The sequence below is a fragment of the Miniopterus schreibersii genome, assembly GCF_964146895.1.
Source record: "Miniopterus schreibersii genome assembly, chromosome: 18".
Lineage (NCBI taxonomy): Eukaryota > Metazoa > Chordata > Mammalia > Chiroptera > Miniopteridae > Miniopterus > Miniopterus schreibersii.
In genome coordinates, this window is record NC_138121.1 from 31,080,016 (window position 1) to 31,098,625 (window position 18,610).

The following is an 18,610-nucleotide window of genomic DNA, read 5'->3' on the forward strand; positions in this document are numbered from 1 at the left end:
CTGGCCCTGCCCCTCCCCATGACCCCAATCCTCCACCAGCCACTCAAAGGGGCCTTGTTCTCTATCCAGCCCCAGACAAAAGTCTCTCTGTCTGAAAAGGCAGAATTGGGGGAGGGGGCACCCCAACGGGGACCATGTGGGGGCATGCACAGACCCCAGCCGGAAGGAATGCCGAGAGGGAGGAGGGGAGGGGAAGGAGCTGTGCACAGTGCAGCTGGGCCTCATCCGGAGAGGAAGGCAGCCCCTACCCAAGGCCCACTGTGGAGCCCCAGGCTCCCAGCGATCTAGGGGAAAGCCCGGGGCTAGGAAGGTCTGGCCTGGAGCTGGGCAGCCAGTTCCCAGTCTCCCGGGGGCTCGCTGGGCACAAGAGGGAAGAGGTCGTGGTCTAAGGCCCAACAGCCCTGCCCCCACCTTAGGGCCTTGGTTATATCAGTATCTCTGTTGACCCTCAAGGCCTGGAAGAGGGTGTTAGCTCTCCCATAGCTGCCGCCAATCCCTCCTCCAAGCACAACACACATCCGAGTAAAAGTAATTGGGCAGTAACACCACTGTATAGCCCTCGCCACCACCATGCCCGACCCCCAGACCCACACTCTGCCATTAAAGGCCTTGGACCTTCTGCCTGTCAGGTCCTTTTCTGAGGGGCAGGAGACTGGAGAAAGCCCCCCCCCCCCCCAATGCCAGGGGTGGGGAGCAAGCTCCGGCCCATCCTATTCTCACTGCAGCTCGCCTGAGGCTGCTGTGACCGGGACCCCAGGGAGCTCCCTGTCCCAGGTGGGGCCGTGGCAGGAGCTGTGTCTTTAAGGGCAGGAACGGGAGGCCCCTGTGCTTCAGGCAGTCTGACTTGTTCTCTACCTGCCCAGCTTTGCCCGGGTTTGCTTAGGGCGTGGCAGCTGCAAATAAAAGCAAGGCTCAGACGGAACCAGACCGTCCACGAAGCCTGGGGGAGCCACACAGGTGAGAGATGGGGCCCCCTCCCTCGACTGCTCTCTGTTAAAGACCCTAGAACCTTTTCTCTTCAAGGTCCTTTTCTGGGGGCAGGAGCAGGAGATTAGAGAAAGCCCCTAATGAGAGTTCCTCTTGGGGGGCTGGTGAGCCGGCTGGGGTGACGACAAGGTCCACAGGTGGGACCGGGCCGTCTGGATAGGTCAGGGGTATCCGAGTGGACCAGAAATGCCTGAAGCGCCGGGGTATCTGGGTGGACAGAGGTGGGCCTGGGGTATCTGCGTGAATGGAGGTATCTAAGCCGATCCTGGGTGGTTGGGGGTATCAGAGTAGATGGGGGTGACTGGCTGGACTTGGAGTGTCTAGGGAGAGGGGTCCTGTGGGTCTAGGAAAAGGGTGAAGGCCGGCCGGGCATGGCTCAGCGGTTGAGTGTCTACCTAGGATCCAGGAGATCCCAGTTCTATTCCCGGTCAGGGCACATGCCTGGGTTTTGGGCTCGATCCCCAACGACTCTCATCACTGATGTTTCTGTCTCTCTCTCTCCCTCTCCCTTCCTCTCTCTGAAATCAATAAAGGTATATTTAAAAAAAAAATAAAGGGGATGAAGGTTCCTGAGGAGCAGGACAATGGAGGGTTGGGGAGGAGATTTCAGGGACATGGGGCGTCATTCTGCACGCCTGGGAGGCCTGGCCACCACCGGGGAGGAACAGGGGGGAGCAGAGGGCAGGTGGCACAGGACTTCATGGCCAGGAAGGAGGGGAAAAGAGTGGGCAGAGCCCCAATCTGCAAGCTGCCTTCCCCTCCACACCTCACACCAACAGCAGTCAGCTCGGGGGCAGCTCGGGGCCTCTTCCAACAACGGCCTGACAGGGAGAGGGGAGGGCAGGCCCCCAGGCTCCAGCTCCCGGCCGCCTGCCCCACGGGAGAGCCCGGCTGGAGATGTTGTGCAGGGGCTGGGGCACAGCTGAGACAGCCACCATCTGCCCTGAGCTGGGGCTGCGGGGTGATGCCCCCGGGACTCGGGAGTAACGGGGACCTCTCGTCGGGCAGGGGACTTGGAGGATCCCATGGAAAGAGGCTTAAGAGCTGAGGCTCAGCTGCGGGTGACAGTGGAGCGCATTAAGCTTAGTTTGCAGGGGGTACAGGGTTGCGACAGCAACGTGGGCTAATCACAGTGCCAACTTCATCAGGCTGCGAGGATTATGTGCATGAGTAAGCGCACAGAGCCGAGGACAGCGCCTGCGACGGGGCCAACGCCCAGCTCGTAAGCCCAGGCTCTGTTACGGTGCCGACTGGGTCAGCCGTAGGCCGCAACGCCTCACCAGGTCGCTTTCAACGGCAGCAGGCCTTCTACTGACCCGAGCCCAGAACCACTGGGGGTCCTGCCCACACGCCCACTCCAGATCCCCCTAAAACGTTGTGGGTTCCTAAGCACCTTAGTAGTGGACCTTTTCTAGATCCACAGGCCTCTCCCTGAAACAAAGCAACTACGGGGCGGCGCGGGGCCCTCTCCAGCTGTGGACAGGCGTCCCGGGGGACATAGCAGGGACTGTCAAACAAGCTTTTTACCAGGGTTGGGGAGGACATATGTTTTCCCATCATGAAATGGGGTTACATAATTCCAGGGCTGTTGGGGATTAGAGTGAAAACCCAGCAGGATCATTTGGCAGTGCCTGCCGCAGGGTGGATCAGAGTAAGTGTAGCTCTTGCTATGAAGGTTATTAGGACATATGCTTGTGGCCGTGGGGCAGGGGCAGGGGCAGGGAGAGGGCCGGGGGATGCACGGAGACCGGGGGCTTATCTCCGGCACAGAGGATGGTGGGACGATGGACTAACCCTAAACCAGGAGGGGACAGAGGGGTCCTCTTCATGCTGAGCAGGACACCCTGGGGAAGGCGGAAGAGGTTGCTGCCAGGAGGAGCTTGGCAGGGGCTGGGGTAGGAGCAGGGGCTGGGACCAAGGTAGAGGCAGAACTAGGGACTGGGGTGGGATGGGCAGGGGTGGGGCAGAAATGGAGGTCAGTGGTCAGGGTGGCACAAAAGATAGGGGTAGGGCTGCAGCCAGGCCAATTCTTCTCCTAAGTCTGCCCCACCCCCACTCCCACCCCAGCCTTGTGCTCTTTCCCCCACACCCTGCCCTGAGCAGCCTGAGGTCTGCAAAGTCTGGGCAAGGCAGGCAGGCTCCAAGCTGTCCATGGGAGACACTCCTGGGAACCGGGCTTCCTGCCACTTGGCTTCTAATGCCCCATTTTCCAAAACACCCCGAGGTCCTGAGAGTCCTGAGTTAGGGATAGCCGCTGGAAAGCCAGGCCTGGTTTAAACCCCACTTCTGGCAAGGTGCCTATCAGAGCCTCAGTTTCCCAATCTGTAAAATGGGGTTAACCACAGGCAGCTTCTCCCTCATTTGGTTGCCAGGGTGATTCATGTCAAGCCTCAAGTCCATGTCCAGTGAGTTATTACTGCAGCTGCCTCATCAGGTCTGAGTTCTCACCTGGCCCCCACTGCACTTTTCAGCTCCTCTCTCAGCCTTCGGTGCCAGCCTTTCTGCCCTGGGGCGAGCTGTGTACCCTGGGTGGGGCGTGGAGTAGGAGGGGACTGGGAGCCAGAGGCCCTGGTGGCATCCCTGCAGCCCTGCTGAGGCTGGGCCTCCCCCACACCCTTCCAGGCCCGAGCTCCATCATGCAAGTGGCCCTGAGCCTGCTCGTCCTCCTGGCAGGTGAGTGTTGCCCCTGAAATGCCCTGAACCCCTCAGCTGTGTGGCAGACAAGCCTCATGGTGTCCCCTGCAGGGTGGTGACTGTCAGGATAGCATCTTCTTGAGGGAAGAATGTGGCTCTGGTGATTTCAAGAGAACACAGAGACAGGGCCTCTCACAGCAGCAGCTCCGCCGGCTAGAAAAGTCTCGCCGTGACGCCTCCTTGGTGACTTTGAGGAAAAGGCTCAGCCTTGCGCTGTCTTTCACACCCCCTAACACTTTATTACGCGGGGCAACTGGGAGCTTGGAGGCTACGTAACAAGTTACCAGCTGTGCCTCCGTTTCCCTATCTGTAAAATGAGGACTCTAATAGCACTTACGTGTACAATCCTTGCGAGGGTGAAAAGAGTTGGTATTGGAAAAGCATTTAAAACGGTGCCTGTACAGAGTAAGCGCTATGTGTGTGTTATCTCCTCTTAACAAAGAAAGCGCAGAGCTTAGGCCCAGAGCTCAGGCAGCCCACTGATTCTGGCCGGAATTTAATCTTAGTCTTTTGCTTTCATAGTATTTGTTTTATCTGTTCCACCGGGCAAGACTGGTATTCCCTTTAGGACAGTGATAGGAAGATGTGTTTTTAAACAAAGTGTATTAAGTTTATAACTAGTAAGTTGCTTTAAAGGGGAGTGATGAGCAGACATCGGAACAGGTGGGGTGGGATGTGGCAGAAAAGGGAGATGAGCTGAGAATGACCGGAGACTGGTACCATCTGTCGTGCAGATGTTAGGATGTGGATTAGCCAGGAGCCTGGAAACATCTAGCTAAAGGGTGGTCGAAAGCCACCCAGATTAAAACCTATTTCAGGAGGCAAAATGCTGGCGTGGCTCTCAGGTGTGGGGCTGAGGGGAGGGCCCACATCTCCGAGGTGGGTCGTGCTAGTTTGGGGCTGGACCCCTGCACCCTCGGGAGGCAGGGGACCGTCCATCAGGGACCTTATCCCGGAGGCCCCCTGGCCCTGCCTGCCAGCTTCCCTGAGGCCAGCGCCACCATTTTCTCTCCTTCCCCGCCTTTCCTGCCAGGCCTGCCTGCCCTGGACGCCAACGACCCAGAAGGTGAGTCACTCAGTACTACCAGTCCCACCCCAGATTCTCCCCCGGGCTATGGTCCTGGACTCATGTTCTTTTTTCTTTCCTTTCAGATAAAAACAGTCCTTTTTATTATGGTAAGAGTTGGTGCCCCTCCCTTCCCTTCCCTCCTCCCACCCCCACCCCTTACACTATTTTGTGTCACGGGTCCCATGGGGTTGGGTGAGGGTCTGATGTGGGTGAAACTCGGACAAGGATAGGATTGGGCTGGGACACTGACCAGTAGACACAGTGGATTGAGGGAACCAGACGTGCCAGCCTGGTCCTCGGGAAGACGCATGACTCTCCAGCAAGGACAGTTTATAAGAAGCAAGGACAGGCCATAAGAAGACACTGTTATGCTTCAAATCAAGCCTGTGGGAGAAGGGTTGCCTTGAGAAAACTTCCTGGAGGAGCTGAGCTATCCGATCCAAATCCCCCTGTGGCCTCCAGATTCCACACAGTCCGCTTGTGTCACCCCTCCGTTCTCACTGCCCCGCCACTGCTTCTGCTCAGGCCACAGTGGCTTCTCTGCTGTTGCTCAGACTCAGACACTCCCCACCTCCGGACGTTTGTGCCCTCTGATCCCTCTGCCTGGAACACTGTCTTCCACAAGCCTCATGGCTCCCTCCCCACCTCCCCATATCTCTGCTCAAGTGGAGCCCCTCAGGGAGGCCTTCCCTGACCACTCTTCCTAAAAGAGCTGCCCTCTGCTTTCTGTCCCCTGGCTCTGCTTATTTGTCTTCAGACCACTTCTTTCCACCTGACCCTAATTAAATTTCTTGTCCCTTGTTTGTGTCTTAACTAAATGTGAGCAAAAGAGGGCTGGGGTTTGTTTTCCGCACTGCTGTATCCCCAGCGCCCAGCACATCATAGGTGCCCAATTAATCTTTGTTAAGCGGATGGGGGCTTGCATGAGGAAGACACCGGCTGACACTGAGGGCCCCCCTCTGGGTTTCTCCTAGACTGGCACAGCCTTCGAGTCGGAGGGCTCATCTGTGCAGGGGTTCTGTGCGCCATTGGCATCATCGTCGTCATGAGTGAGTGGAGGAGCTGGCAGGGGAGTGGGGCAGGGCAGGGCTCTGGGTCCCCCCTCCTGACCATTCCCTTCTCCCCAACAGGTGGAAAATGCAAATGCAAGTTCAGCCAGAAGCCCAGGTGAGATGGGTTCCGGGGGCGTGCCTACCTCATGCTGGACATACACCTTTCAGGAGTGAAAGAGCTAAATCTTGCAGAAAGTGGCCAGGTCTCCAGGCTCTGCCCTCAAGAATTCCTGCCACTAACACTTTCTAGGTTTATTGTTGAGCTGAAAATCCTCAGCAGGCCCCAAATCTTCAAATGCTTTGGACCCTGGAGTGGTACAACTCTACAATGCAAAAATAGCCAGGAAGCTAGGTTAGGGAAAGCTGAGAATGTTGTAGTCTTGAGAGAGGACAAACAGGCAGATACAGATCTCACCACTTTTCTCTTCCCAGCCACCGAACAGGGGACAGCCCACCTCTTGTCACTCCAGGTAAGACAGGGATAGATGGGGCTGAGGGGTACACAGGATGTGAGGGGGGTGTGTGTGTGTGTGTGTGTGTGTATGCACATGCCCTGGGGAGAAAAAACTCCATCCATTCTCACAAGCTGACCCCATCACCTCTCCCAGGCTCTGCCCATAACTGTTGAGGATGGATCAACGACAGAACACAGAGGGCCTCTCTCTTCCCCCGAGTCCTGGTTCTGCACAGGAACCTAACTCCAGGATGGAATTCTGCCTCCTCTCCTCAGACCGCCTTGCCAGACCCCATCTCACTTCTCACTGGAGGGGTCTCTTTGTTCAATTTTTTTATCTAATATGATCTTGCCTCCTCCCCATGCAGTCTTGAGACTCTGTATGTGTGCTTTGGGGTAGGATTTGCGGGGCCAGGAGAAGGTAGACATGCACTGGAAGCTGCCACAGAAGCTGGCAGCTGAATCTCTTAGTTGGGAAAAGCCCAAAGGCCTATTCCCTCATGACCTGGTGAATGGCATGGGGTCTGTCCTCTGCCTCTGTGGCCACAGGAGCCACATGTGCAATTTAAATTTTCTAGTATTCCTAAGAGGGACATCTTTGAGAGTGAAAGGGAGTAGTAGCCACATGAAATGCTAGGACACTCAGGTGGACACGGATCATCCTGCCATGACATGAGTACCCAGATAGCTTATGATTATGATAGTAAGACCCTAAGACCCTTCCACTCACTGCTGAGACCCCACTTTATTGCAGAAGACCCTTCCTAATACTCAAATGTTTCTGTGAGACCTTTAAATAATTCCCCATAACAACCCTGATAATATAAAGGCCATATGGTGTGAGAACTTCCAATGAGCCTCAAACTCCCTTGAGACTCCCCAAACCCAATAACACCTCCAAATGTCCCCAAGAGTCACCCCTAACATGCCTAAAAACCTTCAAAACACCCAAAAAGAGACCCCCAATAAACCTGTGACCTGTCCCTAATAATGTCCTTACATTCTTTCAGCATACCATGAGCCCCCCACAATCATGAACCCTCACTCCTTAGACAACTCCGAAAGCTTACCAGGATAAACTAAAATGCTCCCCTGGGACCTCTCCCTGCAAAACACTGCACCTAGGGCACTGTCCCCCCCACGTCACTCTGGGGACACCCTCTCCTAATGATCCCACAACAGGTGGGGCGAGGGCACAGCACATTTATTGAGCTCACACACTTGCCTTCACGCCTGTCATTCGCCAGAAAAGGGGTATCGCGGGCTCCCCGCAAAAACTCGCTTCCCCCCCATTCCCCTTGCACCAGCAAAGACACGCCGGGCTTCCGCCCTGCCAGCAGGCATGCGCACAAGCAACAGGAAGTTAGCAAGCCCGGCAGGAAAACCTGCCCAGCGACTGATGACGTCATGGCGGCAGGAACTAAAAGCGATTGGCCAGACTGAGTTTAGCGGGGAGAGGAAAGCTGTCTCCTGGGTACTGGCACAGGGAGCAGGAGGAGCAGGGGTGGGCTGGGGGACTGGGGTGCTTCCAGACCTCACGGAGCTCTGCACATTACCCCCACCATGGCTTCTGGATTCTGGTTCCGTGCCCCAGCCTGAGCTCCCAGCATTTGCCCCTGGCCAAGATGTTGCTTAAGACTGGAAGGGCAGCTCTTGCCTTGAACTTGGCCTGTGGCCGGTATCTCACAGGACCAGCCATAACCCTAGGTGGGGCCAAGAGGTCAGTCCAGGGGGTGTCCAGAAGCCTAAGACTCCCCGTGCCAGCCCCTCACCAGCCATGTCCAGGGTCCTGTCCAGTGTCAGGCGCTGAGGTCTAACTCGTGAAGCTGGTAGATCTGCGTGGGGCCCTTGAAGCAGGCGGCGAAGAGGAAGCGTCTGCCAGCCATGGAGATGTGGGCAAAGGCCCGGGGGGCCACCAAGGCTGGGGGCCCCAGCTCCTGCAACGGTTCCAGGAGCCCCTTGTCAGGCTCAAGGCGGAAGACCTGGCTGAAGGCGAAGTCGCTGCCCAGGATAGCCAGCTGGTCCCTGGCTATGAGCAGTGGCTGGAAGACATGGGCACCACGTGAGGGAAGTTGCTGCAGCAGGCGAAACATGGAGCCATCCCAGCGCATGACCTGTGAAGTGTGGCGGCTAGTTAGGACCTGGGATGCAGGAGGGCCTCTAGGCCTAGGAGGACTTGGAACACCTTGTAAACAGAGGCCTGTAGGTCCCCAAACTCCCGTAGCTTTCTTCACAAATGTTACCACCCAGCTGCCTAGGCCACATTCTTGGCCCTTCTCTCTCCCACACCCCCCACATAGAATTCATCAGCAATGGAATCTGTCAGTTTTACCTACGTGGTATATATTGTTCCACTCTCCCCTGGCCACACTCCAACCCAGCTAGTCACTGGTTACCCTGCTCCTGTCCCTGTGCCCACAGTCTGCTCCCCACAGAGATGCTCTATGAACATCTGAGTCAGATCAGTGACTTCTAGGCTCAGACTCTCCCCCTGGCTACCCCCTAAAAAGATTGCCGGAGGGTGTGGGCATCAGCCTTGGGGATGCACAATGTGATGTGGTTTAATATAAGTCCTGGAGTGAGTCAGAGTTACAGAGCCAGAGTTTGGGGTGAGAATCAGAAGCTCGGGGCCAGTGCCTGTTGGGGAATGGGGAGTAGTTTAGGGTTAGCAATCCTTGAGGGGTCACAGTCTTGAAGTCAGTGTTGGGTCGGGGCCAGAGTTTAGGGATCGGCACATTAGGTGGGGTTGGAGTTTGAAGATCTTGGGTCAGGGTTTAGAGGCCAGCGTGCACAGTGGGGGTCAATGCTGAAAGACCAGCACTGAGAAGGCAGCCCTGAGTAGGAGTCAGCGGCAGGTCAGGGCTCGCTTGTGGCCCCTGCTGCCACCAGCACCTGGCTGGGCCCAGGCTTACCATGGAGTCCCCGATGTAGCGCGTCAGGCACAGGAACACATCCCCGCTGGCCTGGAAGTGGCGTGTGGCGTAGACGTCCTCGGCCTCGGGGATGTCCGTGCGCCTCTCGAAGCGGCCCCCAAACCAGTGGAAGAGCACGGGCCGCTGTGAGGCCGAGGCCAGCAGCAGGTGAGGCCGGCCATCCAGCTCAAAGGCCTCGGCATCCGTGTCCCGGTGCCAGGCGTGGAGGCTCTGGCGCGGGTAGAAGCCGGGCCCGTCGCGGCACAGCAGTGTGGTGCTGCCCGCCTTGGAGGCATCGGCCACCACGAAGCAGGGCTGCCCATCTAGCCACAGGAGCTCGGCGTCATTGGGCCGCAGAAGCCGCTTGGGGGCCAGGGCCTGGGTGGGAGCCAGGCGCAGGCCTGGCCTGGGCCGGGCCCATAGCTGCGAGCCCCCCCACAGGCGGGCGGCCAGCACGAAGAGGCGCAGGCCCAGCACCAGCGGCTTGCAGGACACCACGGAGGGCGCTGGGGGGTCGGAGCGAGAGGCAGGTCAGGCTGCTGGGCAGAGCACCCCCACCCCCGGCAGGCGGGACGGCGGGAGGGGAGCTCACCCGACAGCTCTTCCTCAAGCCGAAAGCGCTGCAGGCCATAGTCCCAGGAGAGGATCAGGCAGCGGCCAGCAAAGGGCTGTGCCAGGACGACGTGGGGTTCCCCCTGGTAGGAGAAAGGCTCCACGCCCAGCGCCGACTCCCCAACCGTCTGGAACCGGGACAGCTCTGGGGGCGGCAGGAGAGAGTCAGGCAGGCTCGGGAGACCCCAGAGCCTCAACCCTGAGCCTCGGTTTGCGCATCTCTGAAATGAGGACCATCATGGTGTTCATCTATTAGGAACATAGAGTGGAAGGAATCTTTTTTATCTATAGCTGTATTCATTCAAAACAACACGGTAATACTTTACTTTCTAAGCTTCATGGCATCATCAAGTAATTGCTTAGAAGCAGCATGTTTATTAATTTATTTAACGTCACAGAATCCCTACGAGGTATTTTCCATTGTTATACCCACTTTACAGATGAAGAAACTAAGGCTAAGAGACACAGGCAGCCAGTTGCCCAGCAAAATCCATCTTTCCCATCTTCCATGAAATAGGATGGGAGCTGGGCACAAAGCTGTGCAGCTAGAAGTCACATTATCCCAGCACTCCCCCAGCAGCCCCCCTCCGAAGTTAGGTGTGGCCACGTCCAGACAAGTTCCCAGTGGAACAAGAGCAGAGTGGTGGCTGTAATGCCTCAAGTGTATGAAGGTGGCTCGCCCAAGAACTGGCCGATGGACGTACTACAAGTTGTGGTCAACCATGAAAACCAGGACCACACCCAGGGGCTGCCCCACATGCTTGGAACGCACATCTCAGACCCTCTGTCTTCTTCAGCTCATGGAACCTCTTTGTTACAACAACTTCCCTTTTATGGTAACAATGTTCCCAGGTTACCCAGCATAGTGCTGGTGGAGCCGAGCAGTTCAGTCCAGGTCATACTCCTTCACTCTATATGCCGGGCCCTGTTTCTAGGTGCCAGGGTTGAAGCAATGACCCAAACTACCAAGGATGCCTACCCAAAGGGGGATCTTTTAAAATGTTCATCAAATTATCACCCCCTGCTCAAAGCCCACCATGGCTTCCCGCAGTCCTCAGGGTGAAATCCACGCTCCACCCTGTTGCTCTCAGTGTCCTGTGCAGTGAGGCCCCTGCACCTTCGACCTCAGCTGTGCCCTTCCTTTCATTCACTTTCCCAAGCCAGACCTGCCTTCCTTTGATCCCCAAGCAGGACAAGCTCTCTGCTGCCTCAGGGCCGCTGTACATGCAGCCCCCTCTCTCTGCAATGCCCTTCCCTCTGTACCTCACTTAGCTACATCCAGATCTAATGCCATTTCTTCAGAGAACCCTTCTCAGACGCCCCCATGTAAGGTAGGACCCCTCTTTAATTTTCCTCATCAGCCCTGCGTTCATCACAACATGTAGCATACATTGATTTGTGCAATGTTTGATTTAATGCCTGTCTCCGCACCCTTCCCCCAGGACTGTGAGCCCAGGGCCCAGGGCTATCTTGGTCACCGCATTGCGCCCATTGCCTCTCACAGGGCTGGGCACAGAGTGTACCTCGGTGAATGTTTGCTAAATAACTTAATGAAGAATGATCCTTAAGTCAAATTCTGTTGTTCTATGAGTCCCACAGACCAAAACTATATCACAGATGATGATGATGATAGCTATTATCATGTTAATAGCCTTCAGATCTGAACTGAAACACCCACGCCTTCAGGTGAGTCTGGCCCTCGCCCTGGCTCTGGGCTCCCACAGCCCGCAGGCTCCCCACCTCCTGGCCCCGATCATCCCAGCCTGTCGTTTTCTGCTTTCCTCTGGACTGTGGGCTCTGCGAGGGCAAGGCCCAGGGCTGTCTTCATCACTGCTGCTCTCTGCAGTGCCCAGTACCCATAATGGTACCAAAATTTATGGAAAAGCAAAATGAGCTTAGGAAGCACTTTAGAAATGGTCATTTTTATATTAATAACGGTAACAAGAAGAATGAACATTTAGCGCAGCCGGGTGTGGCTCAGTGGTTGAGCATCAGCCTAGGATCCAGGAGATCGCAGTTCGATTCCCGGTCAGGGCACATGCCTGGGTTGCGGGCTCCATCCCCAGCAGGGGGCGTGCAGGAGGCAGCCAATCAATGACTCTCATCATTGATGTTTCTTTCTCTCTCTTTCCCTCTCCCTTCCTCTCTCTGAAATCAATACAGATATATATATATTTTTAAAAAGAATGAACATTTATAAGGCCTCCCATTCCAGGCTCTGTGTCAAGTGCTATACAGAGGTGGATGCATCGCTGAATTCTCATAGCAGTCCCATGTCATTGTTTATTACCTCCATTTTACAGATGAGGAAACTGAGGCTCAGGGAGGTGATGCTTCTCGCTCAGTCTCACAGCCAGGAAATGGCAGGAAGCAGGAAGTGAGGTGAACCCCTAAGCTCTGGCCGCTGTCCCCCTGATCTCCCGCCTTCTTCTGGGAACCCCTGCTGTCCCTCCCACCCCACAGGGAAAGCCCCCACCTATGGCTCTGCACTTGAACGTCTTGGGGTCGAGGTGGTGGAGCTGCATGTGGGCCAGGGCGGTGGGGCCGGCACAGGCCCCGGTCCCCACGCTGGCGTTCACGCTGGGCATCCACTGCAGCAGCCAGAGGACACGGCAGTCACACTGGAACGGGTTCCCACGGAGGTCCCTGGGGCAAGAGGCCGGGGAGGGGCTGCGACCCGGCTTCCACCCTCTGGAGGCCATGCTCCCCACCCCCTCCCCAGGTAAGAGTTCAGGATGGAGCCCCACAGGTGGCGTGAAAAATATGAATCATTGCAGCTAGAAGCGTTGTGCCCACCAAAATTGGGCACAGATGTCCCCTCCCTCCTCCAACATTTCCACCCTCCCCACCCAGCCCCCTTGAACCTCACACATGAGTCAGGGTCTCCAGGCCTCGGAACAGGAATCTGGGGAGGGTCTCAAGATGGTTATTGGCCAGGCTCCTGGTGGAAGGAGAGAAAGAGGAGGGACCGTCAGCAGCTCCCAGGACAGCCTGTGTCTCTGGGTGATGGGGTGTGGGGTGCCTGCCAGCGCAGGCTGGGGCAGTGGAGGGGTGAGGCCTTGGAGGCACGTACAGGTGTGTGAGTGAGCGAAGTCCTCTGAGAGCATTCTTAGAGATGGAACCAATTTCATTGTCCTCGATGAAGCTGTGGAGGGAAAGGGGGGTGGGGGAGAGACCTTCAGTTTTTTGCTGTGGCCTCAGCTGTTAGGGCAACCCACCCCATGGAAGCCATATGGCACTGGAATGTGCTGAATTCTCCCCCAACACTTGGCATAATCCCAGGGGAAGCCTCCTCAGAAACCTCACTGAGGTCCCAGCCTACAGTCCTGGGAGCCAAGAACCTGACCCTCTGGTCATTGCCAACCTCACAGTGAACACTGCCACCATTGTCACCACCACTGACACTATGGTCACCAATACCAGCACCAGCATCACTATCACCACCAATACGCCACCATTACCCATTATGACCAATACCCATGCCTCTACCATTGTCATCAACCCTAGTACTAATAACTGCCATCACAACACCACACTGGGCCACCAGTGTCACCAATACTGCCATCCTCATCACCAACACCAATATCACCACCGACTCCAACACCACCATCATTACCACCTCTGACACCAGCAACACTAATAAGCATCACCAACAACACAGCCTTCATGATCAACACCAAAACGACTGCCACCATCATCACCAACACTGTCACCATTATCACAAGCCTCAGCACCAGCACCAGCATCGCCAACACCAACTTCACCAGCATCCCCAACACTCACCTCCTCCCCCACCCCTGGACCACTACTGCCACAATCTTCATACCTACCAACACCTCCACCATCACCACCAAACCAGTACAACAATGTTTTCATTACACCGCCAACACCAACCTCCTACCCATAACCATCACCCGCGCCCGCACCAACACTAATACACTAATAGTGGAATTTCTCAGGTCCGCTACACTGATGATGATCACTGCCACCAACTCCCCCAACTTCATCCTCAGTATCACCAACAGCCCCATCCCTGTGGGTCTGCCACTTTCATCAGCACCATCCGCGCTCCATCATCCTCAACAATGCCACCACTTCCCTGGGCGTACATAAGTCAGGTAGGGCCAGAGACAGTCTCGGGTTTCCAGGCTTTTAGTGGATCTTCAAGCACAGAGAGGTGAGGTGAGCAGGCTGAGATCACACAGGAATCCTAAGCAGGAATCCTGACCCCACCCAAGAGGCCAGGCCCCTTGCCCCTCAAGGAGGGACCCTTTCCAGAAGCTTCCTCCCCAGGGCAACAAGCCCCTACCTCCCCCTACTCCGGGAGCCCCAGAGGGGCCCCTTCTTCCTCTCTCAGGTCCCCATTCTGGGCCCATCCCCTGGCCTCACTCACAGGTACTGCAGGTGGGACAGGCCCGCAAACGCATCGTCCTCAATCACAGAGAAGGAGTTGAATGTGAAGAGGCTGGTGAGAGAGCAAGAAAGAAAATTTTCCAGAGGGGCTGCCCCCATCTCACATTCTAACCTCGGCCCCCACCCTCAGCCCACATGGCGTGGTCACACACACACATGCATGCGATGTAAGTATGTGCATGGATGCAGACGCTTTCACAGACACACCCGTACACACATGTGTGCACACAGCCCCACACGCGTGTGCATGAACACCCACTCCCTTCAGCAGTTGTCGGCTCTGCTGGGCCCCACTCACAGCAGGTGCAGTGACGGCACCCTCAGGAAGCTGCCGGCCTTCAGCTGGGTGACTCCAGTCCTCACGAGTGAGCTGGGGACAAGGGCAATTGCGGGTGAGGGAAAAGCCACTCCAGTGCTCCAGTCCCATCCCAGAGCTGTCTCTTGTCTGGGGGACCCTGGCAGGCCACCATGGCCCTGGGTGTATTTCCCTTACTTCTCCCCCAGGGACACAGCACTTGCTCGCCTCACTGGCAAGGGTCCTGGCAGCACAGCCCACCCCCTGGCTATCCCTCATCCGGGGCCCCCAGTGCTCCTGCTCCCCTTTGGAATTTCCCTTCTGCTCCCTTTCAAATCCCAGCAGCCCCCGTTTGGCCATCCCAACATCCTTTGCTGCCCACCTCCCAAGATCCTGACAGGCCCCTGTTTCCTTGGCACCCTGCCCCCAACCCCTGGGGTGCCAGACTCCCATCCCCACCCTCAGGCCCCCAAAGGGCCTGACACTCACAGTGACAGCAGGGTCGGGGAGAAGCTCTCGGGCAGGTCCGGGGAGCCTTCACACAGGGCACTGTCTTTGGAGCAGGAGCAGCTCAGAGGACATTTTCCCTTTGGGGGTCTCCAGGCCACCCCTGCCCCGGCCTCAGCCAGCAGCAACAGCAGCAAAAAGCCCGCCCCTCCCATGCCCCCTCACCCCTGCTGAGGCACCAGCTCCTCTCTGCCCACCCAGCTTCGCCCAGGCTTCGGCCACTACATCTCCCATGCCAGGCAACCCCCCATTCCGCCAGCTGGCACACTCTGCCCTGGCTTCTCTCTCTTTCTGTTCTCTCTTTCAGTCTGTCTTTCTCCCTGTATCCCTTTGGAGTCCAATTTTCTATTTATTTCTATTTATTTCTGTCCTTCTTCCTGTCTCCTCTCTTTTTATATTTCCCACTCTGTTTCTCTCTATCTCTGTCTCTATCTCTGTCTTTTTTCTGTCTGTTTCTCTGTCTGTCTCTCAGCCTGTTGGCCTTTCTTTCTGTGTGGTGTGGTGGTGGTGGTGGTGGTGTGTGTCTCCCTCTGTCTGTATTTCTTGTCTCCCAACCCCCTTTTCCAGCTCTCTGTATGTTTCTTCCCTCCTCCCACACCCCTTCTCCCTGGAGGTTTGGGAAAGGGACTCAATGGGCACCGGGTGCGCCCAAAAAGCCGGGTAAGAAAGAGGAGGGGGAGGTCAGAGGCCATAGGAAGAGCAGCTCTGGGGAAGGGACTGGATGGTCCCATGGGCGGGGAGGGGCCACCAAGGGCTGGAGCCTCCCTGGCCACTCCCAGGCAGCCCCCTGTCCAGATTCCCCACTCAGGGAGTGTGAGGAGGATGTCACCAGGGTGGGGACCAGATGGCTCTGAAAGCAGGAAGGGGCTGGGAGGAGAGACCACTGGGGCTGGAGTCACCCTAGTCACTCCCAGACAGCCCCCTCCCCAGACTTCAGGAGAGCGCAGTGGACGCTGTCAACAGACTTGGAGGGGCCAGCTCAGGTCCAACTGCTCCCTCTGGTGGCCACACTTGGCAGGGCGCTACCCGCCCCAAATCCACTGCTCTTGCCTGCTCGAAATTAACCCCTTGAGCGCCCGCTTCCCACTGGGGGTACGGAGTCAATCCAGGAAAAATGATAATGCCACCCCTTCTTCAGCATTGGCTCTGCACCAGGCCCTGTCGCGAAGGCTGATCTACTAGCTCCTCTGACCTCTTCACAGCCTCCGAGGTTGATACTGCTGTATGGCCATTTTACAGAGGGACACACTGAGGAGAGAAGGCAGGAAGCTTGAGGTCTAGATGACCCAGAAAGGACAGAGGCAGGACAGGAGCCCAGGCGCCGGGTCCAGGGCCTCTCCACATGATTTTGCCTTCTTTCTTTGGAGATCAGAGCTCATGGATAGAGGTTGTTTTTATTTGGACTAAGCTTTTTAGCAATTTGGATAGATTCTGCCTGTTAAATAAGAAAAATAAATAAATGGCAGTTGTTACCAAACCCAAAATAGTAGTAATAATACTTACTTAGCACTTACTGTGTGCCTGTCTCTATGTAAATTTACTCAGTCCTCACAACAACCCTGTGAGGTGGGTACTATTACTAATTCCCACTTTATGGACTGGGGAACTGAGGCTTGAGGAGTTTAAATGATTTGTTTCATGGCACTGGACAGATCTAAACCTAACTACTTGCTCCTGCCCTTGAGTAAAACACACAGCCTCTCTCCTCCTGCTGCACAAATCCAGAAAACTTGGGGAACAAAGGGCTAAAAGCTCAGGCAGGATCACACATATCTGGGTTCCAGGCCCAGTTCTGTGTGGATTTAGGAAAATAAATCATCAGCCTCCCTGATTCTCAGTTTTCCCATCTGTAAAATAGGACAATCATGGTGCCCACTTCCCAGGTGTGTAGAACATTCAGTGAGGCAATGGAGGCAACGCCCCTGGCTTGGGGTTCAGTGCAGGGTGGGCATCGCACAGTGGTCAGTGGGCTTAGGGTGGACTCTGGACCTAAGTGCATGGCTGCACCCAAACAGCAAGGCACTTGGGTTTTGGTCACCTCAGCTGTAAAGGAAGGATGATAAACTCCTTACAGGGTCTTTGAGAAGATAAAGAGCTTAGTGTCTGAGCACAGAGGGGACACTCACAGCATGCCCAGCCCAGTGAGGACAATGATGATCGTCACTTACTGTGAGCCAGGCTTTGTTCTAAATATTTTACACGGCTCATTTCAGATAATCATTCCAACCTCTCTGTAAGGTGAATGCTATTGTTATCTCCATTTTACAGAAGAAGAAACTGAGCCACAGAGAGGTTAAGTCATTTGCCCAGCATCACACAGCTAGACAGCAGCTGAACCACTCTAATCTGGAGCATGTGGCCCTGTGAGGGGAGGAAGCCAAGGACTGGCTAGAGCAGGCCAGGTGCCCTCTTCCTGGATCACTCCCTTGCTCCCTATCTCCCCTCCCCAGTGCTGCATAAACATCAGGGTTATCATTAACCAAGGTCTGCTGGTGACCCTGGGGTGCAGGCCCAGGAGGGGCAGAGGCTGAGAGCTTAGACGGATGGGGATGAGGGTGCCTTTAGAAGCCCTGTAGGTCCTCTGAGGCCATGTGCACACATGTGTGTGTGTGTGCCAGGGCTACGCCTGTGCTCGAGTGTGAGCGTGTACACCTTCCCCTGACTGTCCTGCAGAGCCTGAGGTCTGGGCCTTGCTTCTGACCTCCTTGACTGAAAGGGGGGCAGTTTCTGCCCTTAACCACCAGGGGGACCCTGGGAGAATTAGCTCCACTTTGCTCAGCCTAGATTTGCTCATCTCTAAAATGGGGTTGATAGTAAGACAATGTAGGACTAGAGGCCTCCGAGCCTGGCCTGAGGTGACACATCTGGCCTCAGTGATTTCTCCATTCTATAGGATGGGAAGCTGAGGCACAGAGAGGTCATATGGACTGCTCAAGTTCACGCAACCAGGAGTGGCAGTCTAGACCTGACCCCAGATTTCTCTGTCACCAGTGCCTTGTGAATTTGGTCTGCCCATGAGGACGCCAGCTGTGTTGTCCTCCAAGAGGTCCTAGAAGCCATGTGATCTCAGGGAAGGGGAAGTTCAGGGTGAAATACATCAACTCGGGTTTGATGGTGTCAATGTGTGAACAACAGTGTGTAGGACTATTATGTCTGTGGTTGTGTGGCCGGCTGTGTGCTTGTTTGCCTGTGCATGAGGTTGTGATCACAGGTGTGTGTGTCTGTCTTTGTGGTTATGTGTAAGAGCAGCTGGTTGTCTGTGTCCTCGACAGTGTTTCTGCCTCTCTTTGTGCCCATGTAAATGTGTGTGAGTGTCTGTGTACATGTGTACACAAGCTTGTGGACCTTCACATCTCTGAGACTGTATAGGAGTGCTGGCTGTGTGCCTATGTTTTTGAGTGTATTTTTGTGTGACATGTGTGTATGGGTGTGTTTCTGTACCACCATTTGTAAGGATGTCTTCATAAGAGTGTGTAGCTTTATGAACCTTTGGTAGTTGTGTGGCTGTGTCCTTGACTGTGCCTCTCTATAAAGATATCCTTCGGAGTGAATATGTGTGTGTGTTGTTTGCGTAAACAAATGCATTTGTCTTGGTGTTTTGTGACTGGTGTAAGA

At 55.6% G+C, this 18,610-nt stretch overlaps 2 protein-coding genes across 7 annotated transcripts; one reads left to right on the plus strand and one right to left on the minus strand.

The window, feature by feature from the left end:
* Window positions 1-814: 814 nt before the first annotated feature.
* On the plus strand, window positions 815-6,623 carry FXYD3 (FXYD domain containing ion transport regulator 3). Of its 5 annotated transcripts, none has more exons than XM_081117926.1 (9): window positions 923-957; window positions 3,360-3,421; window positions 3,610-3,660; window positions 4,715-4,747; window positions 4,834-4,857; window positions 5,725-5,799; window positions 5,881-5,917; window positions 6,235-6,272; window positions 6,411-6,623. In XM_081117926.1, the coding sequence occupies exons 3-9, from the start codon at window positions 3,624-3,626 to the stop codon at window positions 6,428-6,430; spliced, it is 264 nt and encodes an 87-aa protein (XP_080974052.1). In that variant the 5' UTR covers window positions 923-957; window positions 3,360-3,421; window positions 3,610-3,623; the 3' UTR covers window positions 6,431-6,623. The 5 variants fall into 5 exon arrangements, with proteins under 5 accessions (XP_080974051.1, XP_080974050.1, XP_080974052.1 ...); XM_081117927.1 differs by lacking the exon at window positions 923-957 and adding an exon at window positions 2,559-2,638; XM_081117925.1 differs by lacking the exon at window positions 3,360-3,421 and having other exon boundaries at window positions 815-957.
* A 364-nt stretch (window positions 6,624-6,987) lies between these two features.
* LGI4 (leucine rich repeat LGI family member 4) lies at window positions 6,988-15,702 on the minus strand (the record flags this gene model as incomplete). Of its 2 annotated transcripts, XM_081117921.1 has the most annotated exons (9): window positions 6,988-8,370; window positions 9,169-9,674; window positions 9,761-9,925; window positions 12,257-12,426; window positions 12,650-12,721; window positions 12,854-12,925; window positions 14,174-14,245; window positions 14,492-14,563; window positions 14,978-15,702. In XM_081117921.1, 9 exons carry the CDS (start codon window positions 15,148-15,150, stop codon window positions 8,056-8,058), a joined length of 1,617 nt encoding a protein of 538 aa, XP_080974047.1. In that variant the 3' UTR covers window positions 6,988-8,055. The 2 variants fall into 2 exon arrangements, with proteins under 2 accessions (XP_080974047.1, XP_080974048.1); XM_081117922.1 differs by lacking the exons at window positions 14,174-14,245; window positions 14,492-14,563 and having other exon boundaries at window positions 7,235-8,370; window positions 14,978-15,150.
* Window positions 15,703-18,610: the final 2,908 nt, after the last annotated feature.

What these genes read in the sequence shown, in the direction of transcription:
- FXYD3 (XM_081117923.1), top strand. Translation starts at nt 2,546, where the DNA reads ATGAAATGGGGTTACATAATTCCAGGGCTGTTGGGGATTAGAGTGAAA. An exon ending in CCTGCTCGTCCTCCTGGCAG is followed by an intron (nt 3,661 to 4,714) that starts GTGAGTGTTGCC and finishes CTTTCCTGCCAG; the next exon opens with GCCTGCCTGCCCTGGACGCC. An exon ending in AAGTTCAGCCAGAAGCCCAG is followed by an intron (nt 5,918 to 6,234) that starts GTGAGATGGGTT and finishes TTCTCTTCCCAG; the next exon opens with CCACCGAACAGGGGACAGCC.